Source organism: Bos indicus, chromosome 26 (genome assembly GCF_029378745.1).
Source record: "Bos indicus isolate NIAB-ARS_2022 breed Sahiwal x Tharparkar chromosome 26, NIAB-ARS_B.indTharparkar_mat_pri_1.0, whole genome shotgun sequence".
In the NCBI taxonomy this organism is placed as follows: domain Eukaryota; kingdom Metazoa; phylum Chordata; class Mammalia; order Artiodactyla; family Bovidae; genus Bos; species Bos indicus.
Window position 1 is genome coordinate 18,517,728 of NC_091785.1, and position 16,345 is coordinate 18,534,072.

Consider the following 16,345-nt stretch of genomic DNA (forward strand, 5'->3'; position numbering starts at 1 on the left):
GTCAGGGGCAGGAGGACAAGAGGCCTCAAAGGAGCCCATGAATAATCACTGCCTGTACCTAATTCAGCACTCATAAGATGCCAGCTACTGTTCCTGACCCTTGACATGTGTCAACACCTTCAATGCTCATAGCAACTCTCTTGCAAGTACTATCATTATGCCCATTTTACAGATGAGGGCTCAGAGTAAGTAAATAACTTGTCCAAGGTCACAGCTCATAAGTGGCAAAGCTGGGATTTGAACCTATGCAGCACGTCTCCATGGTCCTGGCCCCTCCCTAGCAGACTACAATGCCACTCTGGGAAGGAGCAGCCGGTCAGGCCTCGTGGAGGAGCTGGGTCATTCAGCACCTCAAGACATTCATAAATAATTCCAGAGAGAAACACAGGGCTTCTGCCAGCACACCCTCTAGTTCCCTGGGTTGCCCCAGCCCAAGTGGGGTACTCACCTGGTGAAGTCAGAGCTAGAGGCGTCCAGCACCTTCTCACTGGCTTTTTCCAGGAAACTATTCACCAGCTGACAGCCCAAAGGGATAAGGAGATGGTTGTTCAAGGAAAAATACAAAACACACATACACAAAAGAGAAAATACAAAACGACAGCAGGTCACAGGACTACTCCCTTGTCTCTTTCTCCTCCTCTCCTCCCTATTTAGGGCCCCAAGCCCAGTGCGCTGCTGACATCAGTCCCTGTTCTTCTTGGGGCAGAGGTCCCAGTGAGCCACGGTGGGTGGAGTCTCGACCTCGCCAACACCCCCAACCAACCCTCACCTACTGGAGACTGCTCCTCCCCCTCGTCCACCAGCTCACCTGAGGCTCAGTAATGGTGAGGTAAGTTTTGATGGTTTCCAGCACAGCCCGCCGAGGAGCTGGGGTATCTCCAGCTGCAGCAGGCTGCCCGTACAGGTTGAATAGGATGGGCAGAAAGTTCTTGGCAAAGCGGCTCACTTCGGCACGATCAGCCTCTGGCAGGAAGACCACAGTTTGCACAAAGGGGCAGAACATGCCCCCACCTCAATGGCCACTGGAGCTGCAGCCCAGAGGCATTCTTTTGAGGGACCTGTGATGGGACCAGAGGTCTGGGGTCCTCTGGGACAGGAGAGGCTGAGGCAGAGCACAGAGAATGGGGCCACCCCAGTCTATAGGGCCAGCGAAGGACCAGCCCCACATAAAGGCTGGACAACTGCCAGCACGTTGAGAGTAAAGAGAGAAAGGGCGCAGTTTTCAGCGTCCCATCAACTCCTCAAGTCCCCAGCAGACACTCAGGCCCTTGCAAAGGATGGGTGATAGCTCAGGCAACGAGCAGGCCAGACGGGGTCAGGGAACCCAGGCCCCCGCAGCCACCTTCCACCAGGCCTGACCCCGCACGTACCTGCCTCACAGCCCTTGGTGACGAGGCTGCGCAGGGCCTGGCACACGGTGACCCTCAGGTCTGGGCGCTCGCTGATGGCCGTGCCCAGAGTCCGTGCCAGCCCTTTGAAGGCGGTGGCCACGTCTGTGGGCCTCGTGCAGAACCCAGGCAAGAGGGTCCAGATCTGGAGAGGGAGGGGATGACTGAGGAAGGTGATGCCCAGCAACCCCGTGCCCACCTGTCCTCCCCAGTCCCCCAGCGACCCCCTTACCTGCCACTGTAGCGTGTCATAGATCTTGGACTCCACTGTGCTGCCTGCCTGGGCCAGGTCCATTGCTAGAGCGACACAGGACACGGTCTGGCCCTGGGCACACTCCTGGCCAACAGGCCTCATCTTTACCCAAACCAAAAGCCCACTCATGAGGAAGGAATTTGGGTGATTCCCCGCTCCACTTATTAAACAAACACCTGTTTGTTTGGAAAAACTAAAAAGACCCATGTAAAATAGAAAGCGACATCTGCCCACACTCTTTCCCCGCCAATCTTCCTCCTCTCTTCTGTTTTTGTCACATTTCTCCAAACACATGCACACTTTTAAAAACAAAAGAACTGTACTATACATATACTGTTCTGAAACCTTGTTTTACTAGACAATAAAGTTGGCAACATTTGTTGAATAACTTCTACAAGTCAGGCTGAATACCGTGCACTTTCGTGATTATTCATTTAATCCTCACACCATTGCGATTACTGGCCTCACTTCATAGATGAGGCGCAGACCCAAGGTGGGAGGAATAACCTGCCTGCCATCACCCAACTGTGGAGTGGCTGAATTGAGATCTGAACATAACCGGTTCAGCTCACCATGGACTACACAGGTCCATTCCCACATCAGGCCTTTCTTTACAGAGAGCAGTCTGTGTCCCATGGGGGGCTTTACCATGCCTGACTTCACTGGAGCCCCATTGAGGGATGTGGGGGCTGTCAGGACTTGTACTGGGAATAGCTCTGCATGTGTATATCGGTGTGTACTTGTCTCCCTTGGTGGCAGAAGAGGCCCCTGTCTGCCTGTCTCAGGGCAGGGTCTGTAATGGGGGAGCCTGGCCATGCCTTGGACCCCACTGATGATGGGGCCCTAGCACTGGCCAAGCACCCACTTGGCCCGGGGAGGCTGCCGCACATCCTAAGGCTGAGGTGCTGGAGCAGCCCTTCCCGATCCCTCCAGGACTGCAGTGGGCCCACGGTACCTTTCCTCTTCAGGGTGGTGGCCAGGGGCAGGAAGTAAGCGGTAAAGAAACCAAGTCGCGTTTCCCGGACGTGGTCTCGGATGACGGGCAGCAGCCAGCTCCGGGGGAAATCCAGAGTCTCTCTGGGAGGAGGGAGGGAACGCCCGGTGAGAGAGGTGACGGCCTGAAGCCGTCCTCCATGGAGCCGAGGGGCAGCACAGGCCCTCTTCCGCCCTCTTCTACGGACCAGCGCTGCACACAGAGCTGTCACCCCAGGGCGTGGACACCCTCCCAGGGGACAACAAGCCGTGAGGCTCTCCTGGGGCTGGTACGGAAGCCAGGCAGGGCCGCACTTACTCAGAGCCGTCGATTTCCAAAGGCACGGCCTCTAAAACCACCTCGGGGCCCATGCTAGCCACCGCAGCCCCCACTGCGCGGTCCAGAGCTGCCGTGTGGGGGAAGTGGGGGGAGAGGCGCAGGTCACACAGCGACTGGAGACACTAGAGCACAGTCAAGGGACCAGGCGTGAGATGGGCATGCAGGACAGGCACCATAGCTGAGTCTGGGCCAGAGGCTCCAAGAGGATGAGGTCAGGAGCGCAGGGCCAGGTTATGCTCCCTCGGAGGTCAAGGGCCAACGACCAAAGTAACCTGTCCTTGACCCCTCCTCAATGCCTCAGGATTTTGTAAAAAATTCTGTATTTGTTAGTAACGTGTAAAAATCAAGTGATTTTACATACAAATGTAGAGTTCCAGTTTATCTAGAAAAATGGGAACGTCTGGGAAGCGCAGACCCACATGGACTATTAGTAAATTAATAGGTGCTGTGGAGTGGCTGCCCCTGAGCTGCGCCCTCTGGCTCTCCATAGCCCCCCAGAGCCCTGCTTCGAGCCTCATTCCTTGGCGACCTCTCCTAGGGGTCTGATTTGCCAACCTAGCAGCGCCCAGACCAGGCCTCTCAAGGCAGCCCCTGCCCTCCCAAGGTAGCTCCTTTTGTCCCACCAGCATCAGGGGGAGACAGTGAGGGCCCCACGAGGCCTGGAGCCTCCACTGCTGGAGAGGGGTCTGCAGCCTGTCCTCGGGCCCCTACCTGCTCCTGGAGCTGAGGAGGACCTCTGGGTGATCCCTGAGCCTTACATGGTTTCCTCTGGGCCCTAGTAACCTCCCTGGGACTTAGGGCTGCTTAAAATGCTATGCTCACTTGTTTTAGGAAATTTGAAGAATTAAAACATAACAGATAGAGGTGAGGAAGAATCACAATAGTTCCCTGTGAGTTTTAAAACCATCACCTCCAGCCAAGACTAGCAAGCAGGCATTAGGGGGTGCGGGTGGGGGTGGTTCTGACCCTCTTCTCATTCCTTCCATGTTGGCCCAGTCAGTCACCTTCCTGGGGACACAGTACTGAGCACCTGCTGCGGGCCCTTGGCGTGGGTGAAGGCGGGGTGGGAGTGTGGATGAAGTGCAGACGTAAGAGAGACACATGCCCCTCCAAGAGGCCAAGGTCTAACAGCCCAGCGCCACCTCCTGCCCTGGCCCACTCACCTTCTTCATCACAGGATGGGCCTGCCTCCCACAGGCTTCGAAGAAGACACACAGCAGCTGCAGCACAGAGCTCCATGCTGCGTGGAATCTGTACGTCAGGCCCTCCTCCACCGCCCTGCCAAGGGAGTGGGCAGTCAGGGTCACGAAAGTCCATGGCTGGCACCAGGAACTACTGACCACAGCAGGGCAGGGCTCCAGGGAAGGCCAAGGAGGGGAACCAGTATTTATCAAGTGCCCTCTGGGCTAAGAATCTCATTTATATAATCTTCACACTTCCAGAAAAGGCTGTGAGGTTATTTGTTCCATCCTCAGATGCTGGGAAAGATTGAGGGCAGGGGAAGGGGTTGACAGAGGATGAGATGGTTGGATGGCCTCATTGACCTGACTTTGAGCAAACTCCGGGAGATAGTGAAGGACAGGGAAGCCTGGCATGCTGCAGTCCATGGGGTCACAAAGAGTCAGACACAACTTAGCAAATGAACAACAACAGATGGGGAAACTGAGGCTCAGAGAGACTAAATACCCTTCATTGAGCCTCCAAAGCGCATGCTGTCACTGTCCCATGCTTTCTCGGTCTGACCAGACGTAGGAAGCTGGGGTAGGAACAGGTGGTCTGGACAAGAGGGAGGAAAGCCACAGCAGTGGGGGGTGGGCAGGGCGCTAGCCCTTTCTGGCCTGTGCGCACTGCGGTCAGTTCATCTCTCAAGGCTGAGCTTCAGAGGCTTTAGGCAAGAATGGCTAACAGGGATCAGTGTGGGGAAAGAGGTGAGTTGGGGGGTGAGGTGGCAGTGCATAACAGCTCTACTCAGTCTTCCAGAAACTTCATTCCAGGTCTTCGTAAGGAACAGAGCCCAAAGCACACCCCAGAGCTGAGCAGACAGACCCAGAGGCGACACCAAGCATCCAGGCCCCTTGGTGCTCCGAGGCTCCTCTCTGGTGGCGGGGAGGGCGAGGTGGCCCCATCTGTGAACAGCCCCTCTCACAGTGGTGTAGAGGGCAGCCCAGCACGTAAGAGTGGACTCTGCAGTCAGGCTGCCACTTAGCAGCTCAGCCTCCCCAAACTGTCAGCGGGGTCAGCACCTATCTCCTAGAACCACAGAACTACCACTAGTTTCTATTTATTGGTGCTCAACTACACAGCAGGCACTATCCTGCGGACTTTACATTTAAAACCTCATCTATGCTCACCTCCGTTAGCCTGATGAGGACCCTGAGGTGGAGGACGGGCCCCCAAGCCCACACTCACGAGCGCAGTGACACTACAGCACCTGGGCTGTGACCAGCACGCACATGACAGCCGCTGCTCTGGCCGTGTGCGCAAGGCCCGCCACGCTGACGAGAGGAACGCTTGTCATCAGGAGGAGCTTTCGACAGGCACACCTTACTCCCTCCTAACGCAGAGGCTGCCTTCTCACCTGAACATCTTGGCAATGCACTGGGAAGGGCCTGAGGCTGAGGAGGTCACGGAGCCAATGTCGGCCATGTGGGGAGCGACACATTCTTTCAGGATCTCCTGCAAAAAAGAGGCCACGGCCATTTGGGCCTAAGCTAGCCCCCCAGTGCCACTCTGCCTTCCCAGGTGACTGCTCCCTGAAGCTTCCAGGAAGTCTGCCTCCACTCCGAGAACCTCTTCCCCAGGATGTAGCCAGAGACCGTGGGCGAGCTCTGGGGGAGACAGGGCAGCAGGAGACCCCCTCAGACTCTGTTCCGCTCACTAAAGCTGGGGCTGGGGGTAGCGGTACCTGGAGGCACTGGGTGGCAGCTGTTACCACTGGCAAGTGGGGGGAGAGGAGGCAGGTCGTCGCAGTTCCAAAAAACCGAGGGAGGTGGCCCAGCCCCAGATCCCGATGCAGCCTGTCAAGACAAAAGGCTTCTGTGGTGCCCGGCCCGAGGCCTAGGGGACTCAGATGGCCCAGGTCTGACAGCAGCCACAGATCCAAGGGGCACCAAAAGGCCCTTCCGGTGGGCAACTGTACAGAGTGCTGTCAGGCAGGTAACAGCTACCCGTGGTACAAGGTTCAGACAGGTCTCCAGGGCACAAAACCAAGAGCATGCGCACCTCCCCACACCGCCTCCCAGCCTGACTCAGACGCACTTCCCTGGGGAAGATCAAGGCTAAGTTTCTCAATACTCTTCCAGAAGATTTTACACATGTACAAACACACAAAATACTAACTGCCAACGCTTATGGAACAATTATCACATGCCAAGTTCCGGTGTAACAACAAACATTCATTCACTTAAACTTCGTAAAAATAAAAACAACAACTGAGATTAAACCCTATCACAATTCCCATTTCAGAGATGAGGAAACTGAGGCACAGAGAAGTCAAATAACTTGTCCGAGGCCACCCAGCTAGTGGGGTGGGGGTGGGGCTGGTCTAGATTCACACCCTGGTAGTTTGGCTCAAGAATGCAAACCATGACACACCTTGCTTTTTCTCAATGTATCTTGGAGATCTCCCCATATCAGCATGCACCCATCTACCTCAGTTATTTCCAACAGCTGCCTAGCATTCCACTGTTCACACCTAACCAGTACCCACCCTGGGACACATCCAGGTTGCTCCTAGGTGTTTCTGCCATAGGGTCACAAAGAGTTGGACATGACTGAAGCGACTTAGCACATCCTACAATTAGGGGAGTCCTCCTGTAGGATAAACCCTGAAAAGTGGAGAACAAAATGATCCGGCCACTTTCTGGCACCTCCAGGTAAAAAGCAGTTTGGTGCAGGAAAAGAACATGAGCCTGGCGGACGCAGCACTGCTTCCCCACAGCTGCGTGACACACTCACACACAGCGCTTCAGTTTCTGGTTCATGAAATGGGCTGAGACCTTCCTCGTGGGGTGGCAAGATCAGCGAAATGAAACACGGATGCAGAGTACCCAGAACAGTCTTCAGAGGGCCAACCAGAAGCCTTTAGAGGACAGAGGATGACATAGGGGTCGAGCCGTCGGGGACTCGACTCTGGCTCCAGGCAAAATGCAATCACCAACTGACACTCTGTTTCATTCTCAATCTTATTTGGGATAAGTGGAGCTACCCAGTGGCTACTATAAGAGTGAGTGTTTTGTGTGCATGCTAAGTCGCTTTAGTCATGTTCAACTCTTTGCAAACTTATGGGCCAGATTCATGGAATTCTCAAGGCAAGAATACTGGAGTGGGCTGCCATGCTGTCCTCCAGGGGATCTTTCCAACCCAGGGATCAAACTCACGTCTCCCACGTTGGCAGGCCAGTTCTTTACCACTAGCACCACCTGGGAAGCCCCGTAAGTGTTATGACAGAGACACAAAACAGAAACTGGGTTCGAAGGACTGAGAATCCCAGAGAAGCAGACCATTAACCCAGGTGGGACGTAGGGTGGAGCTGCAGAAAGCAGATGATACCCTCTGAGAAGTAAACGACTGCACAGGGTGACAGCCGGGGGTGACAAGAACGGCCCTTGGCCTCCACCCTTCAGTGGGGAAGATGCTCTCAGAAGGCCTTGTTGCTCCTCACAGCTGATTGGTAATCGCTCCGGCAGGAGAGGCAGCAGCCCTGGCTAACCCAGGCTGTGCTCCCCAGCCCTGCCTTCATGAACTCAAGAGCTAGTCTGCACACACTCAACACAGAACCACCGCCACCCCCAGAAAAAGCTGAACCCCCTCCAACTTCTAGCTCATGGCCCTCCTGTCTGCAATGCACGGTGGGGAGCCAGGACCGCCCTCTACCGTGACCTTACCTGACCAGGTTGATATGGGCTTTCTCCATGACCTTCAGCCAGGCCAGCAGGGGCTGTAAATCATTCTCGCTGGGAACGTAGTCGTACAAGGCCTAGGAGAGGGACCAGGAACAAGCAGGTGACAGCAAAGTGTTTCAGCAGCAGTCCAGTGACAACACCCCTTCCTATCACTACACGACAGCCTGCACACGGGGCCCTAGAACTCATAGCCCCCTTGGCTTTCCTTTCCCTGATCCATGAAGCCCTTCTGCTTCCGCTTCTAGGGGAGAAAAGTCTTTAGGAGCAGTTGAGAATAACTTGGTTAACACAACCCTTTGTGAACCTGACAAAGACCAGAACACTTCTCTGGAAAAATGCATGTGAACACACACACACACACATTTTTACAAACAATTTTTCTGGGGGGCTGGGGGGAGGGTTGTGCTCCCTTCCCCAAATCCACCTAGAGATCCCTGTTTGAGGTACCTGCTACCATGAGACCATGCTGAATGGTTTACTATGTTATAACTACCACAAAGTCAAGGGTCAGAGCCCCACCTGTGGACACTAATGTGGCTTTGGTGGATGGTCTCCTGGCTGTCTACCCACCTCCTATGCTGGGACAGTCCAGTCTGGCCTATCCAACCTCGCTCTGCAGACAAGTAACAGGGCTCCCCCCAGCACAGCCATGTCCCCCATTTCCCCATCCCTCCGTTAGGTCTCACTGTGATGATCTGGGCGTTGAGCTCTGCCGGCAGGGTACTTGCACGGGGCTTGGCATGGAAGAGGCTGTGAAAGGCCTGCATGGCACAGGCTGTCACCAGCTACAAAGGACGTGGAGGTTAGTGGGAAACTCACTTCGGAGGCCAAGGCAGCCCTGGGCTCCTCCACATCCCACTCCAGCTGGTGGGTTGTGGGGGGAGACCTGGGCCCCCTGAATCTCAAACATGCACCCGACGCCTAGATACTCAGACACAACTGTTGCTTTAGGAAGTCTTGGCAGCCACTGGGAAATTTTTTAATGATTTAAACGACATCAGAGAAACGTGAACAACATGTTTTTAAAATTATGGACTGAAAAAACAGGCTACAAATGGTTGGCGTACTATAATTAAAACTGTATCTTTATGTGTTTTCTTATCTAAAAAGAAAATGTCTAAAAGGATACACAGCAAGCTGCCTGTAGTATTTATCTTAGAAAATGAGACTTGGCGGGAAAGAGACCTCTATTTTTTACTTTATACACTTCAGAGTTTTTTTTTCTTTCTAAGCAACGATCATGTTATTCATATATTAAATATTTTAAAATACGTTTGTGAACAAACACTGTATGAGAACATATAAAGATTAACAGAATTGTGCTAGGATAGCAGAAATGCATGGCATCGCTTTTATGTGTCTTTAGAGTGTCATACTGATCTTACTAAATTACTAAGTGAGCAAAAAAAGAAGGTGAGAGAGAAAAATATAACCATACGCATGGGTGGGGCGGAGCTCAAGCAGGGGAGAAGTGCTACCTCACCAGTCCCACCCGATCCCACCTCCTCCCTGAGCTCATCTCCCAGCTCTGGGGGCGCTGTCTGCCCCACTCCAGGGATGAGATGCGTCCTCAGGTGTAGCCAAGAGCAGGGTCGGGGCCAGGAGACCCCAACTCCCGCTTTTGGCCTGAACAGTGAGCTTCCCGAGTGCCAGCACACAGGCCTGGGGTCTGAAGCTCTGCCCCCCTCCTCCTCGGTGCACCCCCATGCACTGGGGCATGAGCTCACCACATGGTTCAAGGTCATGACCCGCAGGAGAGTCTCGCTGCAGCTCTTCACCAGGCCTTCTGGGAAGCAGGGCAGTAGGTCCTTCAGCAGGGTCAGCATGTGCAGCATGGTGGTGGCCTCCTTGGAGCCTGGCAGACAGAGGGGCAGCTGAGACTCCAGCCCACTCTCTGCAGCTGCCCCCGGCCCTGCCCCACCCACTCCACCGTGCTGCCCCACCTCCGGACTTCTCGATCTCCTGGATGCAGAATTTGGCAGTAGAAATGGCAGCAGGGTGATGGGCAGGGGCCTTTTCACCAAACATGAACTCACTGCCCTTGAGGATGGAGCACACCCCATGTTGGGCAGCCTTCCGGATCTGAGGGGCAAGAAAAGGGGACAGGGCCGGGTCAGCACTCAACCAGCAATGTGGGTGGTTGTCATGACCACCAGCAATGAGCAATGATCACATACCCATGCTGGGGGCATCCTTTGCATGGACTCCCGGGCTGATAAGTAAGACAAACCTGGGTTTCAGGTTCTGCTCTTCTACTAACTCACCAACCAACCTTGAGCGAACCAAACTACTTAGTCTCTGAGCTTCAGTGTCTCATCTTTACAACACAGATTCCTCTGTTTATGCCATCATCCAACAATACAGAGTGGTCACCAGTTCAGCAGTGAACCAGCAACTCATCAGGAGATAGGAAGTAAAGAAATGTATGCTGGAAGATAAAAGTACTTTGCAGACAATAATACAGGGGCTGTTACTTTTTTATGCAACGATCAGGTAAGTGTCACTCCAGTGATGTGACGTTCCAGCAAAGACCTAAAGCAAGTGAGAGAACCGCCATGGGGATTCGCAGGGAAGGAGGCACAGGCCTGCCTGGGAGCAGAGTGCTCAGCATCAGGAGTGACTCAGGACTGTTATGACTGATACATTCCCCCCAGTTATAAATTTCAGGAGGAAGGAACGTGACCGAGCACCACTTACTGGGCACTGGCTACAAGCCAGGACCTGGACCAGGTCTGAGGAAAACTCCCGAGTGTCGCCATGACCTTGCAGCAAAGTTGATTTTATTATCCCTATTTACAGCTTAAAAAACCAAGACTCAGAGAGATTAGGTAACTTGTCCACAGTCCCAGCACAGTGAGTCAAGTATTCAATTCAGTTCTGTGTGACTCCAAAGCCCCCTCCAGCCCCCTCTCCTTCCACTGTAACTAAATACATCACTGACCAGTAAGGCAGCAGAAACTCAAAAAGGCCTGACTGTGACCATCCCTCCTGCAGGAGTGAGCAGACAGGGCTTCAGGCAGGAGCAGAAACTCCGGATAGGAGTCCAGCACTCAGGTGACCTCCCTGGGCCAACTCAGCAGCCCAGCACCAGCGGGCTTCCTGGAATGGGAATGGCCGCCCCCCCAACGCCCGGGGTCCCACAGGCTCACCTTGGGCTTGGTGTGCACGGTGAAGCTCAGCAGCCCGTGGTACACCTGCAGGGTCACAGGGAAGCTCCAGGCCTCCAGGTCCTGCTTCCGCAGAAGGGTGGCCAGACAGGAGAGGACCTGAGAGGAGAGGCAGAGACCCTCAGCTCCACCCGCTTCAGCCACGTGGGAGACAGCCCGGGTTCTCCGGGACTCCGGAAAATGCCAAAGGGCTTTCTGAGGGTCCACAGAGTGCCTACACCCCTCCCAGGAAGCGTGAAAGCTTTAGCCAAATCAGGTGGGCTCTGGAAGATAGCAGAGAGACACCCAGACCCAGACACTGACCCATCGGAGGGCAGAGGTGGAGCCACTGATGGCCTGGGCTGACATGATATCCACGAAGGCTTTGGAGGTATCGGAGAACTTCTTAATGAGCACAGGACTGGGCACACTGTCGGGGAGAGAACAGAGACAGTGAGAAGCCCAGAGGGGTCTCCGAGGGCTGCTGGTCTGGAGGAGAAGCTGGACAGAGTGGGGCAGCGCGGGCTCCGTCACTCAGCTGGCTCCCCTGTCGTGACACCCAGTTCAGTGCGTTTCAATGGCCCCTGAGCTCCCCGCCTCCCTCATATTCTCCACCACTACCGACCCAATGGGACCTTATAAGCTCCCCTCAGTCCTTTCCCAATGTGTCCCCTGGTTGCAGGTCCCCAGACAAGCAGGCCCAACATTCCACCTCATCCCTCCTGCCCCGCTGGCCGTCATGGCTGTCCCCGCCCAGCCACCCCAGTCACACTCTTGTCCTGTTACCATCCCAGGCTACCCGGAGCCTGAGCCGGGAGACTGCCACTGGATACTTAGCATTTTTTTGTTCTTTTTAATAATTCCTGTGTTACTCCCTCCCCTCCAGCCCCTCTCCCTTCTTCCCTCACAAGGAGCCAGGACTCACCGCTTGAGGACAAGGTTCAGCAGGTAAGCAACAGCAGCCAGAGACTCCGTGGACTCCACCGCTTCCATGGTTGTCATCTGACCAGGCCACGGGGTGGGAATGTGGGAAGCATGTCATGCTGGGCAAATGGGGTACTGGGGCCCCGTGCACCCATGGGGATGGTTAGGACCAAGAACCCTGGTGTCAGAAGCTGAAATCCCAGCTCTGTCACTGTGACTCTGGACTAGCAACTTAACTTTTCTGTGACTCAGGTTTCCTCACTTGGAAAACAGGGATAATTAAGTTGTCGTGAGGTTTAACTGAATTAATACACATCACACTTAGAACACTGCCTGATGTGTGATGAAAACCATTATATCGCTATTTAATTTACTTCATTATTCTAGAGCAGAGGTTAAAAAGTATTTTCTGCAAAGAGCAGCCAGATAATAAATATTTCAGGCTTTGCAGGCCACATGTCATCTCTGCTGCATATTCTTTGTGTGTTTTAACTATCTTATAAAAATGTAAAATCCATCCTTAGCCCTCAGGCTATACAAAAACAGGCCATGGGTCAGATGATGCCCATGGGCTATAGTTTGCCCCTTCTCCACAGTGGTGGTTTTCAGACTTTTAAACCCTTAAAAATTATTGAGGATTTCCCCAAAGAGATTCTGTTTATGAAAATTATATCTATTGATATTTATCATACGAAAAATTAAAATGGAGAATTTTTTTTTTAAACATAAGAATATGCAAGCACAATTCCATGAGCTGTTAAAATGTCTTCAGACGTTACATAACTTCTGGAAAACTCTCAGGTACACTCACGACACAGAAAAAGGTAAATGATGGTCTAGTAGTACTATGGAATAATTGTGACCTAGCCAAGCCCCCAAAGGGCGTCCCCAGTGGCTCTGAGGTAAAGAATCTGCCTGCAATGCAGGAGATGTGGCTTCAGTCCCTGGGTTGGGAAGATGCCCTGGAGAAGGCAATGGCACCCCACTCCAGTGTTCTTGCCTGGAGAATCCCATGGACAGAGGAGCCTGGCGGGCTACAGTCCATGGGGTCGCAAAAGAATCGGACATGACTAGAGATTAAACAACAGCAAATCCCCTGAAAGGGTGTTGGTAACCCCCAGACTACACTCTAAAAACAATTTTATTAGAGAATCCCCCGGGTGTAACCCAGTTTTATCAACTAGGAAAGAAATAAAAGAGAGGACTGGATTTTGTTTTATGAGAATCATATAGGAAATCCCACCAGCCTTACCAAGCCATTTGAGAGTAACTGAAGCCCTTTCACCTGTTCCAGGTTGTCTTTCTCTATCCCTGCATGCAGGGGTCCCTGTCTTCTCTCTACAGCCTGAAGAACCTGCTCCCCCAAATGCCCACCAGCAAGTTGCACTCACTCACCAGCGCAGCAAAATACTCCGTCTCAGTCTCCTTCCCACCCTGGGAGCGAATCACCTCTGTGACAGCAGCCAAGACAGCACAGATCTGCACATAAGGGAGAAGCCATCTGTGACATCTATTTCCAATCAAATCCCACCCCAGGGTAGCCTTTTCTTCTTCCTCCATCACGAATTAATCTCCTGACAAAGCCCAGAGCAGACAAGTTCCCCTCGCACTGAGCCAGGGGAACACATCACAGGGCCCAGCAAACTGGAAGACATTTGCCCCAAAACCCACCTCTAGTGCTCTACCCATTACAGAAATACCTGCACAAATGTGCAAACATTTGTGCACAAGTGTGTTCACTGCAGCAACCAATTGGAACAATAAAGCAGCCATCAACAGGGGATTAATAATGTAGTATCATATAATAATGACAGATTCGAATATTATGTAACTACTGAAAAGAATGATGACCAATTATACAGATGAATTTAGAAATGCTGATCAGTGGGGGAAAAGTTGCAAAATAGTGTATATACAATATAATGCTGTTTTCAGTAACCTAGACAAAGTCTGGGTAAAAAAGTCTAGAATAGTATTAATAATTTGATAAGAGGCTGTTGAGAACTTGAGATCTGGCTAGTATGACTGAGAAACTGCATCTTTAAACATCTTAATTATTTATATTTAAAAACAAATACTTTAGCAAATACTTACGGGGAAACAGATTTAGAACTACTTGGGTATAAGAATCTACTTTTGCAATTGTAAGTTTCATGAACTTTAAATACTAATCAAGTACTGCCAATGAAAAGTTAGCATCCAAATGGAGATGTCAGACTAGATTCTGAAAACTCAGTACAGTAAGTATAATGTAAAAATACAGCACTTTTAAAAATATTGATTATAAGTTGAAATGACAATATTTGAAGTATACCAGGTTACATGAGAGATACATAATTAAGGTTACTTTCACCTGCATCTTTTTTTTTTTACTTTTATTTAACACAGCTGCTAGAAAACTTAAAATCCTGTGTGTGGCTCACATTACATTTCTGTTGGACAGCACTGTTCTAGAAAAGTACAGTGACTTGTCAACAGTAACCACCATAAAGAAGGCAAGCTGGGAGGCCAACTTCCATATTTTATTCTACTCATCTCACTTTGTTATCATTTATAGTTTTGACACTTCTCATTTAAACAATGAAAAAATATAAATATATATAATTTAAAATTATAAACAAAAAAGGTAACATTTAGGTCCTATTAGATAAAACATTTTCTAACCACTGTTATTCAGCGTTAATTTATTTAACAAATGTTTTCTGAAAACATTCTATACAAAAAGGCCTGTGTTAGGTATAGTTGAAGAGAAAAACCGTTTGCAAAATATTTTTTGGACATTTGGAAATTGTCTGGAAAATACACTGAGGGACTTTACACTTAAGATGAGAAGATACTCTTAGAAAAAGCAGAGTGGAACCCGCCCTAGGAGATTCAATAGGTCAGGGACACAGAGAGTAGGAAGGGTGACACATCCCCCAGAGATTCCACCTGTTGTCAGCAGACAGCAGTCAGTTGTGCCCCCCTCCCCAGCTAGCCTCAGGCTGTCCTGAGCTCCCCCCTACCTCCTTGTGGGCAGCCGAGTTGGACTCCCAGAAGCGCTGCACTTTGCTGAAGGTGACGTTTGTGCAGTCAGACAGGCCGCTCAGGAAGGTGCCAGAAGACTTCTCGGTGAAAGCCGGCGTCACCTCTTCTTCTTCTTCCATGGCCGTCTCAGGGGCTTCGCTTTTGCCCAGGCGCAGGGACCCTGACTGCAGCTCATTATGCAACTTCACCGCATCAACTGTCAAGTCGCTCTTTCCTGAGAACCAGCGATAAACAGTAAGGCCCCCACTTCTACTCGAAACTCCTTGGCCAAGAAAACAAGAACCACCCCTAGGAAACAAAACCGACAGAGTCTGGGCTCCTAATCTGAGAAGCTAAATTCTGAACGCAGTCCGCCTCAGCAGCCCACGGTACTTATCAGACCCAGAAAGGGAACCCTCCAGCTAATGGTTTCGCTTGTGTGAGTCGGCTGGGGGCTGCAGTGAGGGGCCTGGGAAAGAGAAGAGGGTGACAGCGCTCTGTGAAGAGCCAAGATTACAGACGCAGACACTCGTGGTACCCGAGCCAAGTTATCTCCCTCCTGTGAACTCAATTTCCGTATCTGTTAAATGGGGAGGGTGGGCCCTTACAGCAGGTTCGAGATTGGACATTTTAACAGCGAAGCGTCTGGTGCCTGGGCCCCAGAGCGGCTTAGATCCATCGAGACTCAGGCCGACCCAGAACCCCGCCGCCCGGCTGTGCCGTGATCGCGACCCTGCTACCTGAAGGCCGGCTGAAGAAGCGGCTGCGGGCGGCCTGGCGGTGGCGGCAGATGACCGGGTTGCTGTCGCTGCTGTGGCCTTTCTTCCAGCGTTTCAACTTGGCCGAGACCCCGGAGGGCAACTTCCCCGAGCGACCCATGCCTAGTAGGCAGGGAGAGAGGTTAAAGGATTGGGTTCGGGGAACTAAAATACACGCAGGACCCACGTGGGTTCGCAGCCGCTCCACTTCCTCTTCCTCTGACGTAACTTCCTTATTCGCGTCCGTTTCCATGGCAAAAGAATCAACATCCGGTTTCACGTAGTCTCCAGGCTCCACACTCGGTTGAAGGAGAGGCTGGAGGGAGACCCCATTCCTAGGAAGGAAGCTCTGGCTAGGGATGTTACCCCACGGCTACTGCTTCTTGGCCACAAGAGTGAACCTTATTAGACTGGAATTCCTTTACAGGTTAAAACACAAACGTACATTTATATTATTTTTTAAAATCTAATTTCAGGGAATTCCCTGGTGGTCCAGTGACTAAGACTGCACTCCCTATACAGGGGGCCTGAGTTCGATCCCTGGTCAGGGAACTAGATCCCACGTGCCGCAACTAAGACCCTATGCAGCCAAATAAGTAAAAATAATTTTTTAAAAAAATCTAATTTCAAAAGGTAAGCATAGAAACCAGGTGG

General features: G+C 51.9%; 1 protein-coding gene across 2 annotated transcripts in view; it reads right to left on the reverse strand.

The window, feature by feature from the left end:
* RRP12 (ribosomal RNA processing 12 homolog) overlaps positions 1–15,909 on the reverse strand; it is a 28,943-nt gene extending 13,034 nt beyond the window's left edge. The window contains exons 1-19 of one of the 2 annotated variants that reach the window (XM_019952948.2): positions 15,674–15,906; positions 14,933–15,168; positions 13,323–13,406; positions 11,929–12,005; positions 11,328–11,433; positions 11,007–11,123; positions 9,801–9,939; positions 9,585–9,712; positions 8,544–8,642; positions 7,840–7,931; positions 5,859–5,970; positions 5,532–5,629; positions 4,117–4,231; positions 2,933–3,075; positions 2,597–2,718; positions 1,621–1,685; positions 1,371–1,533; positions 809–963; positions 449–516 (exon numbers count right to left, since the gene is read on the reverse strand). In XM_019952948.2, the coding sequence (XP_019808507.2) occupies positions 449–516; positions 809–963; positions 1,371–1,533; positions 1,621–1,685; positions 2,597–2,718; positions 2,933–3,075; positions 4,117–4,231; positions 5,532–5,629; positions 5,859–5,970; positions 7,840–7,931; positions 8,544–8,642; positions 9,585–9,712; positions 9,801–9,939; positions 11,007–11,123; positions 11,328–11,433; positions 11,929–12,005; positions 13,323–13,406; positions 14,933–15,168; positions 15,674–15,812 (2,258 nt within the window). In that variant the 5' untranslated portion in view covers positions 15,813–15,906. Of the gene's footprint in view, positions 1–448; positions 517–808; positions 964–1,370; positions 1,534–1,620; positions 1,686–2,596; positions 2,719–2,932; positions 3,076–4,116; positions 4,232–5,531; positions 5,630–5,858; positions 5,971–7,839; positions 7,932–8,543; positions 8,643–9,584; positions 9,713–9,800; positions 9,940–11,006; positions 11,124–11,327; positions 11,434–11,928; positions 12,006–13,322; positions 13,407–14,932; positions 15,169–15,673 lie in introns of both variants that reach the window. The other variant, XM_070780593.1, reaches the window with a different exon arrangement.
* Between the last annotated feature and the right edge of the window lie 436 nt (positions 15,910–16,345).